The sequence below is a fragment of the Cephus cinctus genome, unplaced genomic scaffold, assembly GCF_000341935.2.
Source record: "Cephus cinctus unplaced genomic scaffold, Ccin1 Ccin1_scaffold2451, whole genome shotgun sequence".
Lineage (NCBI taxonomy): Eukaryota > Metazoa > Arthropoda > Insecta > Hymenoptera > Cephidae > Cephus > Cephus cinctus.
The window spans coordinates 15,715-38,601 of NW_014334260.1; the positions used below are offsets into that span (position 1 = coordinate 15,715).

Consider the following 22,887-nt stretch of genomic DNA (forward strand, 5'->3'; position numbering starts at 1 on the left):
GATACAGTTGACTTATCAAAGAAAGGTAAGTCCTGAAAATTTCATTTTCCAAAAATTTTCACTAGATACAATATAATTTTGTGACTGCAAAAAAAAGGCCTGTGCAAGTCCTATACAATTCCGAGTATGTAATACATAATACGCATAAATAGCCAGATAGCTCCAGCAACCCTAACACGTATGCTTAAAATGATTTCTCTATTAAACAGTTGAACGACGATTGTGTATAATAATGGTGGCAGAAGAGATAGCGATCTGTCGCGCATTTATCATGATATATCGTCCGCAGACATGCGTCACATCGTCACGTTGCATACAAGCACATAGGTACACATGTGACGGGGCATCTACCTTGCACGTATAAAGTAACCATGTGTTCCAATGTTCACGTGTGATGATAGGTAATGATCAACGTGTTCATACGCCTATGTATCTATGAGTTAAACATAGATGGCATAGGTCGATTCCACTCGGTGTCAACAAAGACATCAGATAATATCTCTCAGACCTATTGATAACATCTGATACGGATCCTCTAACGTCTTCCTCGTGGGTCAATGGAGTCTGTGTTGCAGCTGTGACGTACGCTGTGGATGCTCCTTTAGGAATTGCAGAGACCTTTTGACATCTGTATACCATCGAGCATTTGTCGTTAGAAATCTTGATTATTGTTGTGGTTCGTCAGCACAGATGTCGTTGTTGAATCGTGGGCGTTGAAGACCTAAAAATTTTCACAGAAATTATCGTCAATTGTACATTTTGCTGGTGGCAATTTATATTGATCTTTAAAGGTAAATTATATCTGTGCGAAACAACTTACTGCACGTGGATGGTGACTGTGCTGGGAAATGGCGCCTAAACGTCATGATAAAAATTGACAGCGTTTTCTGTATGTCGGAAATGTGCGGCGAGGTCAAAGGGTGGCTCCAGGGTGGATCGCAATACTAAAACGGTTTAAGCGACTAATGGGAATTTGTGCTTAGTCAACCGCCAGGAAGAAACTACTTAACAAATTGAGACAGAGAGAGGAAAACACCGTCTTCGCACAAAATACGTCGTCCTTATTTCAAACGCCGACCGGAAGCTGCGTGAACTTGTCCTACTGTCGATAAAATGGAAACGTATTTCAAATAGGTATAAGGCAGTTCAATGATATCGTAGGAAACGAAACAACGTGGCATTCGCAAATTTTTGTAAATTGTTCAATGTAATTTTGTGTGATATTTGTCAATACAAAGTCGTTTAAATATTATTCAGTATTAATCAGTTGATACAAAACTCAATGGAAGATTGCATTGCATAGAATCGTGCCGTACAGATTTTGCACTGCTCGAGTAATTGATTAGTAAATTGGTTAAAGTAGGGCGACTAGACGCCCTTGAACAACGATTTGCGACATGCAATTGTTATGCACTTGTCAACGTTTTTTGTGCACAATCCTCGGCATGATATGCCGAATGGTTAAATCGGTCTGATGAATGTTCACAGCTATTTTATGAATTTATCGACTGTTCGTTATCTGTTATTAACAATTTTTAAAATAAAAATCGCAGGGTAAATAAATTTATAATACAAATAAGTTTACTGTAATGTATTCACATGGTATATACAATCAGGACAAGGTTCTTTTTGAAAATATATACATATATCGCTCGGTGTTATCGTTTCTTAGTGATTTTTAAAATCATTTTTTAAGGATCACATGAGGACCGAGGACATATAAACGTGTGCATTGTTACTTAAGATTAAAGTATAACTAGGTAATGGCATAATTATATACTGGCATGATAGTCTGTTAATCAACTTAAAGTCATCGCTTACAAACGACCCAAGTCTCAAAACGAAACGGAGCAGATTTTTACAATTGCTAATGAACTATCGTATAGTTTTGTTAGTAATTAAAGTTAATTATTTTATAAAATCATTGAGTTCGTAAAGCTTTTTAAGAACCTTAAAGATTTCAGGTAAATATTTTCATTTCTGTCGAACAGATTCCTCTTAAGAAAAGGATTTTTATTTTAATATCGAACTGAAACTATTTTAATTATTTGCCAGTTACTTTTTAACTTTACCTAACTAATTAATTAGAAATACCTGCAACAGCTTCTTACTAAATTATTCAGAGTTAAAAGTATAATAAATTATATATTATATGTTGACGTTATATATAAACTGTATTGAATTTTGAAAATTATCCTGCATCAATTTAACCCTTGTTTCCTACTGTTGGGTCTGAGAGACCCGACGAATGTGCGAAACACAGTAAATGTTTGAAAGCAGTAAAGGATTAAAACTTAACATAAATAGTGGGATTGCTTTAAATGTAGTTTCGAGCTTCCATTCAGTGGCATAGTCAATTCGGAATGCTTAAGCATCCGCGCCATATAAATTTAAGTAGAGAGACAGCACAGGATAGGACAACATTTAAATAGCATACAGTGTAAAAAAATATTTATAGTAATACTAGAGTGATTGATTATTAATTTTCAAGCATATCAAATGAATCATTCGAATGTCTATTTCTTTATATGTGCTTGCGAAGATTATACAATTCCCTTTTATAATTTTTTAAAAATTTCTTCTACTGTACAAACAGCCAAATATATAATGACATGATGGCAAATACGTACACTTGTGACATAGTATCCACCTGCCAGTTGACTCTCTAAGAGAGCATAAGCCAAAAAGAAACAAGACGAAGAAAAAGACATAGCATCCGTTTCGTATTGAACTATGATAATTGACGTTGTCAATAATTAAGGGTAATATTATATAAATATATTCAACAATTCTTTCCAAATGCATGGATTCAGGCGATGCAATCAAACTAGCTGCCGCCATCCAGTAACACAGAATCAACAAGAAAAACAATATGACTGAACATTCGATTAATTCAATATAGAAGCTAAATTGTTCCCAAATTTGAGTTAACGTATTTACACTAGCTTTTGAGGTACCGTGTAGTAACGGAACCAGAACTTCACGTTCAAAGGCCACAGATTCTCTTAGAGATTGAGAACCAAATGTAAAAAAATGTCTATACTTTCCCTCCCATCCCCCACTCGTAGTATAGTCCATGAAAGTTAATGGATTACTCTTATCTTTGTAATGCACAATTTTGATTCACAGTACTACACACTTTTGATAATTGGACACAATGTCACATACAGGTCAGTTTGCGAATGGCACACTACAGTTTTTAATTCAATGAGCACAGTCATGAAACTTTCATTTGAATTTCCAATTTTCATAAACAGGCGCCAGTTTCTTCTACGAATTTCTAATATTGGTAATAAAATAGACGCTCATCGGACATTCTCATTTTGTTATTCTAACGTTTCGATGTCAATAAGATACTAATGTCAGGGATTTAGTCTCCCACATCAGAGTCACCATCACCAATGGCGTAAAGTATGTGGAAAGCAATTCCAAGAAGAGCGGTACCTAATAGATCACCTGCAGCTGTCAAATAAGGAATTGCTGAACTATCCGGATCCATTCCGCGACTCCACATCCACACTACCATTAACTGAGCAATGTACAGCAACAACACGACCTGGAAGTATACGATAAAGGAAAATGAAGTACAAGGTTCGATTAACTTTGGGAAGATGTTTCAATAAAATATCCGTTTTTTTTTCGTTAACACAAAAAAAAATGAAATGACAATCAGAATGATTACATGGGTATATCTATCTTCTTACAGATCATGGCTAGTCAAAGGACCGGTAAATAAATAAAAGACACTTACCTGCAAAAGTGCAGCGGTCAAATAAATCGTAATAAATATTGGCGTGAACGACGTGTGGCCGGCTTGTAAATAACTGATTGTATAGTTGAAGATTAGGTGACCAGGAATCACCATCAACAGAAGTACTCTTGCAGTCCTTGAGTGTCCGCCTTATAGAGGCAGAACGAAGAGATTAATAAAAATACGGAAGAATCATTTATCTAAGTGCAAGAATCATAATAATGAACAATATTGTCTATAATTATTGACTGGTATTGTCAGATACACACCTGGCGCTAAAAATGCATGGAAAGGACTGATGCAAATGGTAGGAGATTCCTCGAACCCAAGTCGTCGTTCTTTATGCAACGACGTAGAAATTCGACTGGCCTGTACAGCAACAAGATTTCCACCAACGCCATTAATGACTAATTGAAAGACTGCTATACCTTTGTAACTTGATATAGTATAATCAAGTATCAACCCACCGATACTAAAATGGCAAAGGACAATAGCTTAAAAATTCATTGAGGAAAGTTGAGACTTCTGAATGTCTATAACTTTTGCAATATAGTTATAGAACCGTATGCAATTATCAAGTCGCACCTGCTAATTAGCATTGCCGATATCACAGGCGTCCAACCGTAATCAAGTACTTCCTTGGTAAATGGATTTCTAGCGGCAATGTAACCCCAAAATGGCGTAGCCAAAACGCAAAAAATTATAATCATCGGGGATATCCATGGCGAGTGGTCTGTAAAAAAATAAGAACAACATGATGAGTGCTATTATTATGAGTAATTCTTAATAATATCTTAGATATACAATCTGTAATCACCTATGGCGTTATAGAGAAGAGACGCGATCCAGGAGAGTAGAGCCAGCGTCGTCAGATCACCAAGGGATGCTGCGATAGGGGTAGCTACGTTGTCAGGATTAATGTTCATCCGCCTCGAGAGCAAAATAACGGCAACCATAACAAGGCCGAGCAAGAAACTAGCAACGGAAGCTGTGAGTAGTGCACTGGCACACAAAAGAAGTCCGTGATGGATGTCAAAGTGGGCTTCTGGTACCCAGCCAAGGATAACAGCAGCCAGAGAAGCCAGCATTCCCACAACCATGGCCTGACATTGGATCAGTGCAAGATTTCCTACGATGAGTGTCCATTGCTGATTCTTTGTATCCATATGACCCAGATTGGCTTGTGTCGACAGCCTAGAGGCCAAGGTCATTTCCAGATTGCCCTTTAAGCCCAATAAAGCTGGTACCAAAATGTATACTTCAGATACCACTCGATACACTGACCAATGCTGAAAGAAAAATATGATAAGTACTTGTGATGGTTAAACAAAGCAATAATTTAATAATTAAATTGAGTCTTGACATGATATTTTCATGGTCACTGGAGGCATTGACATTAGATTGTAGAAACATTAAAAAAGTTATCTCTTAAAGATAAGGCGAATAACAGACTGATATAGAGAAAGTATACACAAATTATGTACAGTTACCAACCTGTACAACATCAAGCAACAGGCTGGCTGCGACCATTCCAAAACCAGCCAATAAAAACGGTATAAACATTTGTATGGTAATAGACCAGACATTCTCATCTCGCTTGTCTTCCGTTTGATTCTGATCGATGATTTTTTTGCTATTGTTATTGATGCCTTGAATGGAAGCATTTGACTCTACAGATGGTATCAGTCGACGGGTGTCCTCATCGATGTTCTCATCATCAGAGTCAATGTCAAGTTCCGTCGTGATATCCTGAAGGTTCCGGCCGAAGACTTCCTCGCTTCCTGAACCCACCATTTCACCACTCCCGTTAGCGAGGGATGCGCTCCCGTATTTTCTATGACGTATCCTACTGTTTCCCCAGGAGTCTGATTGCCGGAACTCAGCATGGCTCATTCTCGTTCAGTATACGTATGCACTTGTAGATCAGTACGAAGCACTGCGAAAAGAGATAAATTGGACGTTTGCTTATAATTCGTCATAATAAAGATTAGTGGTACATTTTTTATTGGCTTCTGTCTTGCTTTCTCTTTTATAACATTAACTTTAAAATACGACAAAAAAGACAAGTTACACTTGAATACGTAAAAATACACCATTTTTTTTTGTCAACGAGAGACACGAGCCAATAAACGGGAAATAAATTTTAATTACCGTTGATTGATTATGGCGATACAGAAATTTGAATAATGACAGGTAAGCGTTTGCAAAATCGAAAAGATCGATTTGCGAAAAGAACTGTTAAATTTATACGTACGACTATGAAGCAAATGGCGCAGCACTTTTATCAGTTTCAGGGTATTAATGCGATAACGCTAAGCAACCTGGCTGGTAGATATAAAGCAGCGAAAAAGAAAATAGCAGTGAATAGATAATTGCGGACAGTCGCACCTTGCAGGTGCACCTTCAGTCTCTCAACTGCAGCTCATTTAATAATAGACGTGCCGTTTAATTCGATGCTCGCGGAGTTGCCAAAAGAATTTTTTTTATTCTGTCTCTCTCTCGACTGAAACATTTACATGGTACACGATATTTTCACAAATCTTATTACCATGGAACATTCTGACATAACATATTTTTGGGGGAATTTGTGCGCTTGTTTCCTTTTTCAAAATTGTTGACTACGTTGTTGATACGCGACCAGTGTGATACAATGACAACTTGCTGTTAGTAGTAAGAAGCTGTTTGTTAATAAACAACCAATTTAAAAAGGTGCCTCAAACATTTGGAATGCATACAACAATTAGGAACAGCATACAAAACTTATTGTTATTGTTTAATCGTTTCATTTAGGGAACTTTTGGAGAATGGATGTTCAATAGATAAATAATCATGCATAATGTTTTGTTATAAAAAGCAAAAGCCACTACCGGATGTGTTGCCCTAGATTGTGACGAATACGAGCGATTGTTTCAATGATTTGTCAAACGATTGTTCATTGTTTTTAGCGAGAACATACAATGCGACTACAGAAAGAGATCATGTAACTATTGCAATAAGACACAGAAGCACAACATTTTTGTTGTTGCTGCAACAAACTTTTTTTTTCCAATGCAAATTGCACTCACCATTTTGTTATCGCGATCCTGCATGATCACAATCTGAATAAACAAGAAATATTATAAAATTATATTGAGACACTGACACGTCCAGTGATGATCGTGAAGATCAATTATTGACGATTCTTCTTTTTTAATTTTAATTCAACGGTTTTAGGGATCAGAAAAATTTATCTGATGTGACAAATAAATAACGTTGTTGTGTATGTACAGTATTAATGGCACCATTATATTATGTATATAGGAAATTATGATGTTTTGTATAATAACGTCACAGTGTATCTAATCGATACAGAATATAATAATTAATTACACAGCGACCGAATATTCTACGTACTATATTCGAACTGATGTACTAGTGAACGATGGCGGCACTAATGACTTCTATCTTATCCTTGTTGGAGTCAATGAGGACGAAAACGTGTCATGGACAGAAGGTTATTAAATCTACATATGTATATACAAGGCAGTGGAATCGTTAAATTTATAATTTCGTTTCACATATGTTATACAGGAATTGCCACTTGATACTATTTAGTTAACGTCATCGTTATACCATACCACTGAACATTTTTTAAAATCATTATTGCAACATTGGTCCAAAGTTTCATTATGAGCTGATTGATTTGCCACGTTGTGTCAATATTCTCAGCTGCTTATCAGCATGTCAGCTGCTTATTGTAAACAGCCTAAGTTCTCATTTTTAATTTTATTAAGTCAGAAATTTTGAGAAGAAGTTAATGTCGGTTCCAGACATGTTTTGTTTAAAAAATTAAAGATGTAGGTTTTGACACTTATATGGAATTTGGTGAGAGCTGTTGATGCATTAGTGGTTTTCTTCTTTTATGTTTGTTTTTGTTTTAAAGACTGTTAAGTAACAGATACTCTGTACATTATTAATTGGATGAACGCAAAAATAAATCAAATAAGCATTATCAATGAAACTGTGCATTAAATATAAAATAAAATGGACATAATTGAGTTAAAGATTAATATTCATTAAGAATTAAAGCTTACTATTATTGTTGAATATTATACAGCTTGAGTCTACAAATCAGATATTAACAGTGATCTTCGAAAGAACATTTCGACAACTATTTATACCAGGAGTAACTACGATTGTAGCACATAGATGTATTCTCTTCCTTAATATCGTATATCTTCAATCCTTGTTACACATTATGAGTATACTATTCAATGGACAACTTCTAATATCTAATCTATACTGATAAAATAAATTTGGTGTTAAATCATTTATTGCCTTATTAGATATGCATTCCTAAGTGCTCTACATTATATGTCATATAAAAAAAATATCAAGAATACATTACAAACTCAAAGCAGAGAAATACTATCAGAAATAAACTTCTCCAAAAAATTGAGTACATCAATCATATTATAAATTACACTCAACTCACAATCATGAGATGATAACGAAAGCCTACTTAAAGTAAACTCAAGTATTAATCATCACATAAACGTCAAAAAAAATAAAACTTATTTATCATGAACTAATATTTCTTGACGTCATCCTACGGATAAAGAATAAAACGTAAAATCTCTAAAACACGAATGTCTGGTTATGTTCATTGAATTGACACACGACATAACCTCGAAATCTATTAGACTTACCTTAATTCAACCAGAATACGTTTTTCCATAATACGTAAACCCAATCTTGTGTACAACAATAAATAATCTTTCTTAAGATTTCCTCGTTTTGCGTGACTTGTACGTAAATTCACACTTTTCAACGATTTCCACGTCGCTTACCGGAGCGAAATGAATTCAAGCGAAACAGCACTCGTGGCATCTGCGGCCACCGCGGAGCCACTGCGATATCGACTACTACCTATCACAATTAAAAAGCAATATGAATTGGAAAGAATAATAAACCCCACCACCACTGGCAAGCGCACTCATTGTTACTAAACTTTCCGGATTAGCTCATGTTTCTCCTTATCCTTTGGTAGCTTTATATCCTCGTGGGAAATAACGTATAAAAGTTATTACGTATAAAGTCCCAACACATTTTAATACGATTTTCTACCACCTTGCGTACGATATTGCACTCTGACTCTTTATCTGTAGGATACACGTTACAAACTGAAATTATAAATTATTAAAATTTCTTATTTGTTTAAACTGAAATTATTAAAGCAAGCACTAAGGATCGTTAAATCGCTTAATCTAACCATTTCGGGATGCTTTTTCACTGCCTTTATTTAAACTTCAACACCAAACCACACGGCGGATAGAATGTAAATGCATTCTTAAACGATGATAAAGTGATAACTTTATGCTGGGTTATCGCATTGCTATTGACATTCGGAAATTATGAAATGATTTCTTTTGAATGCCTATCGATTCAATACGTAGAATAATACGTCAAAGTACAGAAACATCGTTACGTACTTTCTGCTTCTTCAACAATGGCCGATGAGTGTTTGATTTTTCGCCGAGCTGTGGCGGTTTAATTTCAAAACAACTATTCATATTTCCAGAAACAAGTAGCAGTTTTTTAAAATGGTCAAAGCATCCTATTCAATATTTCCTTGAGCATTAAATTAGAAAAGTTTTCATCAATTTTAAATTGGAAATTAGAGGTGCATGGTTTTGACTCACTTTTAGAAATTAAGTATGAGCGAAAATCGATCGATGTCATAATCAAAAGATAAGATTATTTTCAGTCAAGTTTTTCAATTACAATTAAGCAGATATTACTGCCAGATCTCATGGCTAGAAATACCTCATATTAGGTTGGCCAAGTGGCCCCAGGCAATATGGGCATTGTGCCCGGCCAAACCATTTTCGTTCGAGTTAGTGCGCATGTGAGATACGCCATTTTTCTTTTTATTTTCTTTCTGCGACGACCGAAGAGAATCAAACTCCATATAATTGAGTTCTGACTCTCGAGTAACTCGGTACCTCCTCGGTGGTACGAACATTTAAACAATTTCATTTTATTTGGTTACACCATTTTCTTTAACATTACATTGTTTTGCTGTCTTCTTATTGAGCCACGCTTTACGAGGTAATTGTCATGTACCAGATTTCTGGCTTTTCATTCTTTTCGAAAAGTCTCAGCATCCCACAAAAGCGACTCGCTGGGATTCCATTTTTTCCAAGTGTTAAAATAATTTTTTGTATGTATTACAAAAACCTCGCACAAGAGCGATTAAATGTTTACATTGCAACCCTTGACAATTTATTAATTAAATTGCTCATACAAAAATCTGTATCGTTACGAAACTACGTTGCCAGTAAGCATTCGTCTTTAATTTTCCACTGTATTCGGCTACGTAACAATAGTGAGAGGAACATTTTTCAAAAACTTAGACACTAAGTGTCGTTTTAAAAATAATAAAACCAGTGATGATATCAATTTATTTAGACGTCTATCGTCGAGACGTAACATTTTTTCAAAGAAAATTGTAACATTCTTTGAGAACTGACGTCCTCATTATGTCTGCGTTATTTGTCAAAAGCCAATTGCCGCTTACGTATGCTTATGGGTAAGATATACGTACGTCACCATTATATCACATATCTATTTATATTTTTGACAAAGTCCACGTGCTGTTCAATCAGTTTGTTCTCATAGATTTTAAATTTTAGATTGGAAATAATTATAGCCTGACATAGATACACGTGTACCGATTTCTATAAATTAACGTTTTTGGCATTTGGCTTTGATCGAAATGTTCCTTATCCATTTTTAAAACTCTACTCTCCATTGTAGGAGTAAGTTTCCATTTTTGAAAATTCTACTGATCGATCGTATCGATAAGAGACGAATGAAGTGAAAGTTGGAAAAAGACTTTTTATAAAATTAAATAATAATCAAACGAATTAAATTAACAATGATAGTTTATCAGCGTCTAATTTAAAGTGTATTCAAAGTCAGTGCGAAATGTCGCCAGCGATAGAACCAACCCTATTTTCGTCACCTGCATCTTCTTGTTGCATTCCGTCACATCGATGTGGATGTGATACTCTGTGACCAACGTGTATTGAGATTGGACGATTTTAGTATTAAAGTTCACAGTGATTCGAAATGTGGTTAAGTAGCGATAAGAGACTTGAGAAAAATTTTGTCGTATCAAATAAATTACGTAAGAAATTCTGATGCGTTAATTTCTGTCTACTAATTTGTATTTGATTTTTTCCGCCATTTAGGTAGTTGCATCATGGGTCGTCGTAAGCAGCATGGTGAAAAATCAAGAGTTGTGGAAGACAAGAATTCTGCATCAATGAAAATCATAAATCAGTCTGCTCTCGGGATAAGGTCACTTTCTTCGTTACCGATCGACGTTATGTCTCGAATTTCATATCCGTTTGTAAAATCTTTCGAAAAATACGGAACTATTAACGACGTGCAGGAAGATACAATTGAATTTGACTATCAGCCGAGATTTGTATTCTCGTGCAATTCCTGTCTGTGCTGCATGAAAAGTTGCAGCGACGGAATCGTGTGCCAATTTTGTCAGATGGTTGTTTATTGTACGGAGAAGCATAAGAAGGAAAACTTGAAAAAGCACGAAGAAATTTGTAAAATATTTACGGAAGTGTGTATAAAAAATGGTGGTCTTTCATTGGCGGAAAACACGAGGGGAGATGATTACAGAATTTTACGAGTAAAATTGATTGAAAAAATTCAAAATTCAGCAAGACGCCCGTTGAGTCTTTGGGAAAAGGAAATTATATTGTATCCGAGAGTTTGTGCAAAGTGTCATCGTTTTGGAAATGACTTAAAGCCTTGTTCACATTGCGAAATGGTACTTCATTGTGCAGGGCACGAGAACGAACATTTAAAATGGTGTCCCGAGTACAGACTGTATCAAAAGATACTATCCATGCAATACAAACACGGCAACGTAAATCCTGACATTCCTAACGTGATTTGCGAAGACTCAAAAATTTTACCAAACAATTTTGATTCTTTTATTTTTGAAATTTACTCCTCGTCCTTGTATTATCGTATTATGGATTGTTACACGTATGCCACTTTGTCACACGTGAGCACAGTACCGTTAACCTCACTTTACGCTTTTCAAAAATCCCGCGCTAATTGGTCGACCAATGACAGCTGCACGATACACGTGGTAGGCGCGGAGTTTCAATTCGAAGGATTAAATCTGCACGTGTGGGAAAAGCTTTTTATGCATCTACAGCCAAATTTGAAAAGTCTTCACATAGTACTCACGGGTCCAGAACTTTACGTACCGGATGTGCCTTTGGATCTTCTTGGCAAAGTTCCACTGTGCAGTAGATGCAGAAAGTCCAGTCGTAAAATTAAAGTTTCCTATGTATCACGTAAACTTTATCACGAATATTGTAGAACGTCCGACGATTATGTCAAACCGGATTTAATTTGTCTGTTTAATCCTGGATTGTATCGCCTCACTGGTTATAACGGAACTGACACGTGGCCGGAAACTATTCGAGAAGCTTGCAATTCAACAGCTCCTATAGTTGTCACGGCTTATACGGAACACGAAATTCCTCGAGATATCGAAAGAATTCAATCGATTTGTGACATGTCGTTTATTTTGAAACCACAGAGGAATCCATATGCCAGTTTAAAACCGGACAGGAATTTCGTGAGTGACGATACCGTACCACTTATTTATAAAAATTATTATATCAGTATTGTTAAGAAATGTTTATAAGTCAAGTATTGATTTCCCCCGGCATAATAAACTTACCTGCGAATGTAGAGAATTTGAAAAAGAAATAATTTTTATGGGTTTGACTTATGTTTAATTTGATATATAAATATTACAACATTTGTCTCTACGTTTAATAATTATTTACATAACATTTTTATTAATGCAGTAAACGTCTTGCCGGTGGGGAGTCATAAAAATGGTAAAATAGTTATTTCCGAAAAATAGTTGCAACAATTTACAATCTCTTTACGCGTTTGCTTGAAGGAAATACTGTCCGACTTGATGGACTTGTTAGGTTATCAATATAAATATTATTACAGCTAAGGGCAATTTTTCAGGACAATTAAAATGCACGAGTGAAAGAGCAGTGAGTAAATTTGTTAAAAAATGAATTTTTCAGAGTTTTATACAGCAAACCTGAAGTATAACTTGTATTAAATATTAACTAATTAAAAATCCTTTGCATTTTATGAAACAAATCTTGATTGCGACTGTACATAAATAAAAATTCTTATCTTACTCCGTGAATTACTATCTTTGAATTTGTTCTAACAAAAAACAAAATAAAGCAGCGTTTATCGCGCTCGACGCGCCATCTATCCGTCTGTTTCACAATACGACTCAGTGAGTGCAAGTCGATCGATAAAACAGATCTTGGCACTAATTTACGATAAAATTGCTACGATTGTACTATAAAGGTTCGAAGAACAAACTTATCAACGATTCGTCAGTCCCAGTAGCGTAATAAACACAAGAACAATTATACAAGATGGAGTTGTCATTGCAGCTGGACTCGAAAGTTCGTAAAAGTATCGATGATAAGCCTTATCACAATGGGACGGCCAATTCTTGAGGCAGGCCGCATACGCAATCACGTGAGCAATGTAATTCTGTTCGAAGGTACCACGAAACAGGTGTGAATATGGCCCTGGCACAAAAAAAGAACAAAGACATCATTACCTTGACAGTTCCAATCTTATTAATTATTTAAAACAATCATCAATCCATACCTATAGCATAAACGGCTACGTCTTCGCCACCATGTGTTTCGTCCTTCATATAAAAACCAGCAAAATTCCTGTAATACGGATCTTCGTCACGGTTAGGAATTTTCTCGATCGGCCGCCAGATGTCGTTAACGTTGCTACTGTCGTTGTTGAGATGATAGAAGAAACCAGGACCATTGGCGTAAGTCAGGGTCTCGTACGGTGGTACATTTTTCTCATTTAAATTCGTCGTGTAACCAAGAATGTCGTTACCCCTCGCAGGATAACCGTTCATCGTGAAACTGTGTGAATGATCAGCTGTCACAATTATCAGAGTCTCGTCGAGTCTGACCTGTTGAAGAGCCACCAGTACTGCCTCCTCCAGTTCAGAAACCTCGCGAAGTGCGAGTTTTGCGTAATTATAATGATGCGCTATATCGATCTTTCCGCTCTCCACCTGAAATTCGATGTCTCGTATGAATTGGACCTATGGATTTACATATTTCGGAGAAATAAGAGGTTGGAATTTTTTCTTTCTTTTTTTCCCATAGTTTCAAGTCCCACGTTAGACCTGCATGATTGTAGGTACTTTTCATGTGTAACATTATGCTCGGCTCATACACGACGGATAATTAAGAAATTAAGGATGTCAGTTGTAGATATTATATGAAGTTGCTTCTACCATTACGGATGTAAAGTGGACAAGATGGCTAATCCTGATGAGCATCCGGCCAATTAAAATTTCAAGGTTATTCCTTAACTGGTGTTGTGAAAAAAATAAAGTTCCGTTCATAACGTAACCATGCGACATGGGTCCCAGAGACCCACGGCATCGGGTGAGGGTTAACTCGGATATTGAAAAGAATTGTTTCCACCAATTTTTATAGAAGTACAAAGTGTACCTCTTGTCAAAGGTTCGTGACAGGTAAATTTTATTCTTACCATGAGTAGAAATCCATTTTTGTTTTTTCGCAATAATCTTATCGCTTGCAGCGTCATGTTAGCCAATGTCGGTGTTCCTTCGGGACTCGTATCTCTGACAGCATGAAAAGGCATGTGACTAGGTGCAAAGATTCCCATGATCTTAGAAGTGTTGGCGATGTCAAGGGTCATGAGGTCGCGGGTATTCGTGACGACTTTACCATCAGGATTATTATTTTTCCATATTTCTGCCAAATTCACGCCATCGCTTCTGACGCAAGTTTCAGATTGATTTCTTTGGTAGATAGGTAAACCCATGTTTTGTCCACCGCCACCCATGATGACCTGGTAACAATTTTTTTTTTACTTAGCAAATAGTCAAAAACAGCGTCTATCAGCTACCTTTATAAGGCTAGCGATATGCTGGTATATGAAAATTGTTGATTATTAGTATTTAGCAAAGAAAATTTCTGTCGTGAATTAATATAAAAAAAATTGAATTAATAACACTTTTGTCGACTCAACAATTTTCCTCCCATCGACACAAAGTCTTTGTGCCATAAATATCATTATAACGGGATGCGTTTGGGAAGGAGTCAACTACTCTGGCTTGAATGACATCATTGTGCCCAATTGAAAGGGCCGGATATACTGGGAGAGCTGACATAAAAAAAAGGGCCATCGTTCAATTAGCCTTGAACTTTTATTCCCAGATTTATTGACTGGCCCAAAGGAATGAATGTTTTACCTAATTGAATTTCTTAATAGCAATTTAGGAATGATTGTCAATCATTTCTTATCCATCGTTAGACAATGCAATATCGCGGTTATGCAAATTCAAAGGTAATTGCTCCAGTTACTAATTAGTATTGTTATCACGTATGAAAGCTTTGTTGCTATCTGCATCATTTAACTGGTGTTACATATCGGGTGACTCAAAACAAAAGGCCATATAAGCATAGGGCTTTTAGCACACGTACATCATTTTGCTTTTAGTCAGGTGATACGTGACTATCGATTCACGTATGTGTCTGGTGATGTAATAATTATTGATAAATTAAAAAAAAATAATTTTTTTACTCACTTTCAAATTATTACCAGGTGCATCTTCCACCAATTGCCTTGCAATGTCCTTTGCGCAATTTTTGTACTTTTCTGGAATTGACGTGTCGCATTCCCAGTCTCTATTGTTTGTATGTGCATACAATGCGCCTGGAGTTGCATGGGTGATACGTGTTGTGGTCACAAAACCTGAAAAATAAATTTTCTCATTACCTGCACGTAATTGAACGTCAGTTCTGAAAGAATGAATTTTGTGATTTTTTTCTTTGTAAAAAAAATCCTCTTATTCCATGCATCTTATAATATATGCAAAATGCAGCGCAATAAATTATTCAATATAATTTGTGTCCTGTGCGAAAAAAATATATTCCTTCAAATGTCAAGTAACGAAGTTTGCTCGATTATACGTGACGCAATGACTAAACTGTGACAATAACGGGGAGATAATAAAAGTTATATAAACGTTCGATTTTGGATTTTGCAATCGTTCGCGAAATTCGAATTACAAAATCCGATATCAATCTAATCTTACTGCGATAAATTGGCGAATTTTTTTTTGACTTTCTAACACATATATGTCGCATGCAAGCTACTTTTTTTTCATAACCCAATTGAAATCATATCCAGGCTAACAATTCAGGAAGTTTAGAAAGTTGATTGCCTTTAGATTGTACGGTCATCGGGGCGAATGATAAAATTTCAAAATAAAAATCTCTCGAGCGTTTAGTGCCAAACAGTTTGAGGAAGTCAGTGATCCTTTTCTTGAAAATAATAACAAAAAAAGTCATTAACAAGGTGATAAGCAAGAAAGGATCAAACATGCGGAAAGTAACGGCTCCATTGTGCCCTCCACCTAGTTCTTTTTTTTTCTACCATCACAAATCGCACTTCAGGCAACAAACCAACAATTGACTTTCTATTCCAGTATCCTTTTTTTTTTCTGTTCCTGCGGGGAATTCCAAGGATCGGCCGCAACTAGAGGACGGAAGTTTTTCCACGATGTTAATGACCTACGATTAACGCCACGTGACCAGTCATTCAACAGTTAATTTTTTCATCAGTCATCGATCTCATTTCATTATTTTTCTTCTAGAACCGCTATGTGGTCTACGTGCTAAACTTTTTTGCAATTCGATTTTACGCTTCTTGTAACGTCCACTGTTTTTTTTACCATACGGCCACTCGACTATAAAAGTATCGTTTTTACCGACGATGATTTTTCGTACCGAAACGTCCTCGTTCCTTTTTCAATGATTTATTTTCAAGGTGCCTCTTACGTTTCTTACATATATTTTCACGCAGCGGCCGTCCTTCGTTGTACAAAGTCAAGTTAATTTATCGTGATGAAAAATTTGAAAAAAAAATTTTAATACAAAAAAAGATTTATATACGTATAATTCGTACCTGTATCCTTTTCAGATTCTTGTGCCCAATCGACGATTGTCGTCAATTTACTTTTTTCATTGATCTTTGCGTCACACTCATTGTAAACGGCGTGACCGTCCAGTCCAATCACCTTATATCGGCATTTAACACCGGAAAACATGGCGGTTGCTGTGCCCGCAGAATCTGGTACTTGTTTATCCACGTTGTAAGTCTGAATAATTTTTTAATTAATTTTTTTTTAACTAATAATTAATCCCTTAGCTAACATCGAAATTTACTTAGGGGTGATTTCCTTACCCGGGTGATATATAGGTATCAGCTAAGGGGTTAAATTAAATTATTTTGACTGGACTAAAATACTTTTATTTTCTTTCATGAATTAACTCGGGCAAGGTGATTTATAATTTATCATGCTCGAATTTATTTTATTGAATTTCAAAAAAAAAAAGTTCAAATCTAAACAGTCATGACATTGAATACGCTCGCATCGTGATAGGTATGCAATATTACGAATGTCAGATTCGCAAAAAAATTTGCAAATCATTTTACTTCCGCAAATGATGCATAAAATTTTTCTCTATTTTTTTTTTCTTTTTTTTTATTACTCGTCAAACTTAGTTTTGTCGTTATATAAGAAGACGGGTAATTTATAACGCAATTCGGTAAAATCCCATCTAAACATTTTATGTAATACACGTGAAATTGATATCCGTGAAATTTGCGAAGATCGTCTGTTCTTGGAATAAAAAATCACACAAAAATGGCAATACCTTCGATAATCCGGAACTGGGGAATTTCTCAAATGCCAATTTGTACTCCTCGCCGGTTGTTCCTTTTGCCTGACCTTTGAATATTCTACCAGCCGTGACGGTAGACAGTCCCATTCCGTCGCCGACAAAAATTATCACGTTTTTTGCTTGGTTCTCATTGTTCCGCAAAGACAGGACCCTCTGAAGATGTTCCTGGCCCGATTTCATCCAGAAGGACATATCTGGGGAGAAATATGAAAAAAATTTTGACTTTTTTTTTTTTATCGTGTATCTTACCTTCGCCGTTCACCTTGTTTACGTAATTCTGACAATATTGATTTAATGAACGGAGCTACGTGTATTATAAAAATTTGCACTGACATTCCATCATTATCGATAAAGACGTGCTTGTGCTGCGTACGAAGAAATCTTTGAGATTAATGACGAAGGAAAAAAAGATTATTGTTTGTCAAATAATTACTTGTTCGAATTTGATATCAGTGGTAAGTGTTGGAGTCATGTGTCTTATCAGTCCTAATACAAAAGTGCAGTTGGATTATGACGATTTGTTTTTGGTTTCTTCTTGATGGCGATACATGATTTTTAGGCAATTTGGCCAAAAATTGTTATTATTATTTTTTCGACAAGTCAGTTGAATTACCTATACAATTGTTGTCTCAAGACGTTTACGTTGGCTGGTGCGACTGACTTATTCACAAGCTGTAGGTAGTTATTTGTATGCAATCGAGCTATTGACCAATCATAGTCGAATTTGAACCACGGTTCTTGTTCAATTATTGTTAATTTATTGCGGATATGCAAATTTTTTTGGCGTTCGATAACACGTGTTAAGAGTAATTATTATGTCGATACAAAAAAAAATGATATACAATATTTTAGAGCTAAGTTTGTTATTGTAAAATAAATTTTCTAAAATAAATTTTTGTAAGCAATTAACACTGCTTGTGATTTTTGTTAGAGATATATGAAATTTTTTACTGTCAATTCTTGAAATATTCGTTAGCAAAATCAATAATTGGACAAGTGTTTTTGTTTATGCTAACAGCAAGTGTTTTCATCGAATAATCAATAATTTGAATATGATAGAAAAAAAGTTTTAGAATTTCTCAAAATCAATATCTTAAGGAATTTCAAAATTGGTTAATCAACTGCATTGGCGGTAAAATATTTATTATTTTAATATATTCTACTTAACATTATTTCATCGATCCACGTGTGATACCTACCTTCATAGTCCGTGGAACCGCGCTGTAGGGCGTCGGAAAAATGAATTCCTGTCACGACGCACAGTGCCATCATGATGACATCCAATATCCACGTACCGGCGGCCATCTTTTTTTTAAAAACCGCTCACGTTCTATTCTACAACAATACAGAATCATTTTAATCGTTTCGCTCGATTAAAAAAAAATCACTTCTCCTTTCCAAGAATCCTTATCCGTTCGGGCCAATACAAATGTTTGATTGCTAAACACGTGGAGCAATTAATTTCAAGAATGCATTTCCACTTTTGCATTCGACTGTACAATCGATACTATAACAAAATTTTTTTTAAAATTTCATACTGATAATACACCCAACCCTCGAATCACCGAAGAAGATAAAAATAGGCGATCAAAGCAACCGGAAATGAGTATGACAGGATCCAATAATATCCGCTCGACCCAATAACCCATAAAGGGTGTTATAAATTTACCTTTCAAGGATGGGCTGAAAAAAATTTTCAAAAATTTTCGAAAACCAATATACATACATATATCCTCTATACCCGAGTGCCTCGTAAGCGGTGTATCCCAGGTGGTTCGTATGGCGGGAAAATTCAAATTGATATAAAAAAAGTGGCGCGAATTCCCACGGTTTCACGAGTAACACCTCGCGTTACCGTAGTTGCACTTGTACGCCGTTAACTAGAACTTTGTCAGCTTATATAGCTTGTGTAAAGGCCGCGAGCACTATGGCTACAGGGGCCCGAAGTGTGTAAGGGAGACTGTGGAGTAGATCGGTGGCTCGTGTGACTGGGAGGGATACTGGGGAACTGGGAGAGGGACTGAGCGTAACCACGAAGGGGGACTGGGGGGAGGGACCCCATCATAACGCTAATCCAACCATAATTGTGTCCTGACATCGTCCCAGCATAGTCCCAGCCATCGTATGCTCGACTTTTGCCGTGTGGACGTACCTTCACGTGTTCGTATACTATGTTGATACGTGATCGGATAATTTTATTTACTATGTTGATGCTTGCCACTTTTTTTTTCAACTTGGTATACCATGCTGACACATGCTCGAAAATTTTTTTTCCAGGATTCGGAAATACTCGCGAATCCTCGAAAATCTTCGGACTTTCTCAAGAGGCCGATTTACGAGGTTAAGCTGGTACCGATGATACGATTATTGAAAATTGGGTTGGCAATGGTTTGTCAAGAGCCTTGAGGGACGTCGCGACGCATGACTTGATACTTGCTGCATGCTTTCACGGTCAATGCCGATGCTTGTCGTTTCCGATTAAACGTTTACCCAATGTCACGAGGATGTTCGTGCAATGGAATAATGTTTTTACTTTGTGCTGCCAACGTGCGTGGAGATTGCACTTTTCTTCCACATTGTTGACACGTGCGTCACGACTGTCATTTTATGCATTTTTAAACTGGACTATCTGTTTTCTTGGATTTTTTTAATATTAACAAAATTTTTTTTTTATACTTTCCATTGTGCTTTTACGAGCAGGTACAGTCGCGTGCAAAAGCGCTAGTGAGTCTGGCGAAATTTTGCTTCACATCCAGCGATGCTCGCGCACAAATTTTTCCACGTGATTTCGTACACGTGCTATACGTCCGCTAAGTGGTTTGGTAATTAATGACGCAATGTCATTGTAAATTTTTTTTTTTATTCAAATATTATCCTTTGCTAATTTCTGTAATATTTTTAGCACTATTATCTGCCGATCATTAGTACAGTGCGGATTAAAAATAAACTGAAATTTTTTCGTTTATTAACATATTTATGCAATTGTTTTCTAAGGAATACCTTATAATGTCTTTGTAATGCAAATGGGATGCTGAATTGCATCTTGAATTTTTCAATACTTTTTTTCCTCTTTTTCTGGCACACTCAAGGATGTCGCCTTAAGAAATATTAAGTGTAGTTTGCCTCTTTCTCGATCCTCTTGTTTCTGGGAGTTTTGAAATTTGCAAAAAATATTTGCACTGACTTGAATTACATGCGGTAATGGCCATTGCTGCGTATATCGAGAATATTGTTAACTAATTTTTATTGGGCGTAAAAAAAAAGTCATTTTTTGTCCCATCGGTTAACGCAATCTCTATGACCTTTAGTGATCACGGATATATACTATTATTATCACTGCATGGAAAAACAAGGAAAGTATTGATTTCTACTTGGGATCCTTGAGTCAACGAATTCGCATAAACGCGACAAGCATCGTTGAGCTTCCAGCTTGATATATTAATAATTATTTATAATAATTCATTATACCAGGTATAGGTATACGTTATAGTTGTACACGTTGTAATCCTCATTTTATTTATTTATAAAGTCACAATAAATCAATTTCAACTTGACGTAAGATTTTAGAATTTTTGCACGTACCGTCCAGTGACGTAATGAAAGAAATATTTTCAATTATTCATAATGGAGTATGTTAACGGTAATGGATCTTCGAATCGAATAATTAATTTGAAAATTTCATATATTCAATAAAAAAAATTTTTTTTTTCGAAAAATCAATGCCAATTTTAACACGTGCAATTCTATCTTATTGCATGACTGACTTCGTGCACATCGATCTCCAAGGAAGGATTGTACACAAATGTTTCACACGTGATACATGTAAACACATATCGTAAAATTACTTAGTTATCATTGTGACAATCACGCCTCTTAAACCATATCACTCGACGCTCCTAACGTGACATACGTTACACGTGAGGATCGTAGAGCATTAAAGATTTAGCCACGAGCAATTTAGCTGTCATATTCGATGTCGCGGTGCAGCTGTGGAAAATTGGAAAAAGGATTTTGAATTGTGCGAGAGAAATTGAGAGATTTAAAAAGCAAAGACAATAAATTGTCTCTTTGTCCAGGGACAGTTTGAACATATGGGCGATGAATTAAAAAAAAAAATATTCAAAATTATTTAATTATTAAAAAAATTTGCAAATATTTTAATTATTTTTTTACGAACAAAGTCATTTCCTCGAGGTCATGAACCTGAACTGTTCAATGACCTGGTCAAGAATTTTTTTTACGACACGATGGCTCAGCTGTTCCTCAAGAGTTTATGGACCAATTCGTATTCAGGGTAGACAGTCATCAAGCGATTGTAATCGTCATTGATAAAAGGCTACTTATAAGAGGAACAAATGGGAAGTCTTTTGACTTTGTATTTTGTATTTGATTATATATGTCAGGGGTATATTAGTGTAGCAGCAGTAGGGCAAAACATTAATGGTGACTTGTCATGTGGAGAATCACTTGATTTCGAAATATAGATGTGTCAAGAATAATAAACTCTCATGATTAATCATAGATGTTGATCGTTGAATATTAATATTGTATATTTATAGCTGAGAAATGATTTTTCACCTGTGAACGTCGTCTTGTCATTTTTTGAAAAATTTTTTTTTTGTATATAAAATTCTGAAACAAGTTTCATAAGAATTTGTGAAATTTTGGTTATCTTGGATTTTGTTTTACAGCCAGTAGGACGTTCTGATAGAAATAATGTCTCGGATTCTCGGCAAAAGTCGGAAACTTTCGGGTGTAATAAGAATGGTAATGAGGGTATCTGTGAAATAAAAGAAATTTCGAAATTTTAATGATACTCCTGGATGCACGTGTTCATCGTTGAATTTATCACGTAATTTACAGAGATCATAAAAGAAAACATATTTGAACAGTCGACGTGCTCAAATAATCAGGATTATGAAATTATAACAGTGGATTCCATTTGGGATGAATTTTTGGAAAAAAGTGGGTAATTATTTTTTTTTGATTTTATAATGATCCGTACATGTAGGATTATCATGTTATTTTTAAACCTTCTTGCATTTGTCTACCAGAGAATTCCATGATTGCATATAAAATAAAGTGCATTTACAAGAATAATAAAATGATTGCAAAGTTTTACCTTGTGACGCGTCATATAAATCCTGTTAATTTTTAAATTAAATACTCACTTGAAATCCATCAGATTAAATTCCATAAAGGCGGAACATCATTGCGTGATGAAATTATCCTTGTGTCAGTATGTACATACGGTAT

At 35.6% G+C, this 22,887-nt stretch overlaps 3 protein-coding genes across 16 annotated transcripts; 1 reads left to right on the forward strand and 2 right to left on the reverse strand.

Annotated features, from left to right (window-relative positions):
• Nucleotides 1-1,576: 1,576 nt before the first annotated feature.
• Nucleotides 1,577-9,139, reverse strand: LOC107274171 (solute carrier family 41 member 1). Of its 12 annotated transcripts, none has more exons than XM_025091428.1 (10): nt 8,440-9,078; nt 7,825-8,032; nt 6,817-6,849; nt 6,140-6,254; nt 5,246-5,687; nt 4,569-5,040; nt 4,337-4,484; nt 4,021-4,223; nt 3,752-3,900; nt 1,577-3,556 (listed from the first exon to the last, which is right to left on the reverse strand). In XM_025091428.1, exons 5-10 carry the CDS (start codon nt 5,642-5,644, stop codon nt 3,371-3,373), a joined length of 1,557 nt encoding a protein of 518 aa, XP_024947196.1. In that variant the 5' UTR covers nt 5,645-5,687; nt 6,140-6,254; nt 6,817-6,849; nt 7,825-8,032; nt 8,440-9,078; the 3' UTR covers nt 1,577-3,370. The 12 variants fall into 12 exon arrangements, with proteins under 12 accessions (XP_024947196.1, XP_024947194.1, XP_015608465.1 ...); XM_025091426.1 differs by lacking the exon at nt 6,140-6,254 and adding an exon at nt 7,145-7,674; XM_015752979.2 differs by lacking the exons at nt 6,140-6,254; nt 7,825-8,032 and having other exon boundaries at nt 8,440-8,913; nt 9,003-9,139.
• Nucleotides 9,140-9,691: 552 nt separating this feature from the next.
• LOC107274178 lies at nt 9,692-12,545 on the forward strand. Of its 2 annotated transcripts, none has more exons than XM_015753001.2 (2): nt 9,692-9,841; nt 10,987-12,545. In XM_015753001.2, exon 2 carries the CDS (start codon nt 10,998-11,000, stop codon nt 12,477-12,479), a length of 1,482 nt encoding a protein of 493 aa, XP_015608487.1. In that variant the 5' UTR covers nt 9,692-9,841; nt 10,987-10,997; the 3' UTR covers nt 12,480-12,545. The 2 variants fall into 2 exon arrangements, with proteins under 2 accessions (XP_015608487.1, XP_024947186.1); XM_025091418.1 differs by having other exon boundaries at nt 9,692-9,745.
• A 59-nt stretch (nt 12,546-12,604) lies between these two features.
• Nucleotides 12,605-19,621, reverse strand: LOC107274177 (alkaline phosphatase 4). 2 transcript variants are annotated; one of them, XM_015753000.2, is made up of 8 exons: nt 19,358-19,621; nt 18,831-18,961; nt 17,605-17,825; nt 16,853-17,045; nt 15,471-15,637; nt 14,408-14,731; nt 13,490-13,922; nt 12,605-13,407 (listed from the first exon to the last, which is right to left on the reverse strand). In XM_015753000.2, the coding sequence occupies exons 2-8, from the start codon at nt 18,934-18,936 to the stop codon at nt 13,196-13,198; spliced, it is 1,656 nt and encodes a 551-aa protein (XP_015608486.1). In that variant the 5' UTR covers nt 18,937-18,961; nt 19,358-19,621; the 3' UTR covers nt 12,605-13,195. The 2 variants fall into 2 exon arrangements, with proteins under 2 accessions (XP_015608486.1, XP_015608485.1); XM_015752999.2 differs by having other exon boundaries at nt 18,831-18,966.
• Nucleotides 19,622-22,887: the final 3,266 nt, after the last annotated feature.

Bases quoted from the DNA above. Each gene is read 5' to 3' on its own strand.
- LOC107274177 (XM_015753000.2), bottom strand. From the start codon at position 18,936: ATGGCCGCCGGTACGTGGATATTGGATGTCATCATGATGGCACTGTGC. The intron at 17,826-18,830 runs GTAGGTATCACA...ATTTCTCCCCAG, and splicing joins CGGTTCCACGGACTATGAAG to ATATGTCCTTCTGGATGAAA. The intron at 15,638-16,852 runs GTACGAATTATA...TTTATTTTTCAG, and splicing joins AGAATCTGAAAAGGATACAG to GTTTTGTGACCACAACACGT.
- LOC107274171 (XM_015752979.2), bottom strand. From the start codon at position 5,644: ATGAGCCATGCTGAGTTCCGGCAATCAGACTCCTGGGGAAACAGTAGG. The intron at 5,041-5,245 runs GTTGGTAACTGT...TTTTTCTTTCAG, and splicing joins TGTTGCTTGATGTTGTACAG to CATTGGTCAGTGTATCGAGT. The intron at 4,224-4,336 runs GTGCGACTTGAT...TTGCCATTTTAG, and splicing joins TCGGCAATGCTAATTAGCAG to TATCGGTGGGTTGATACTTG.
- LOC107274178 (XM_015753001.2), top strand. From the start codon at position 10,998: ATGGGTCGTCGTAAGCAGCATGGTGAAAAATCAAGAGTTGTGGAAGAC.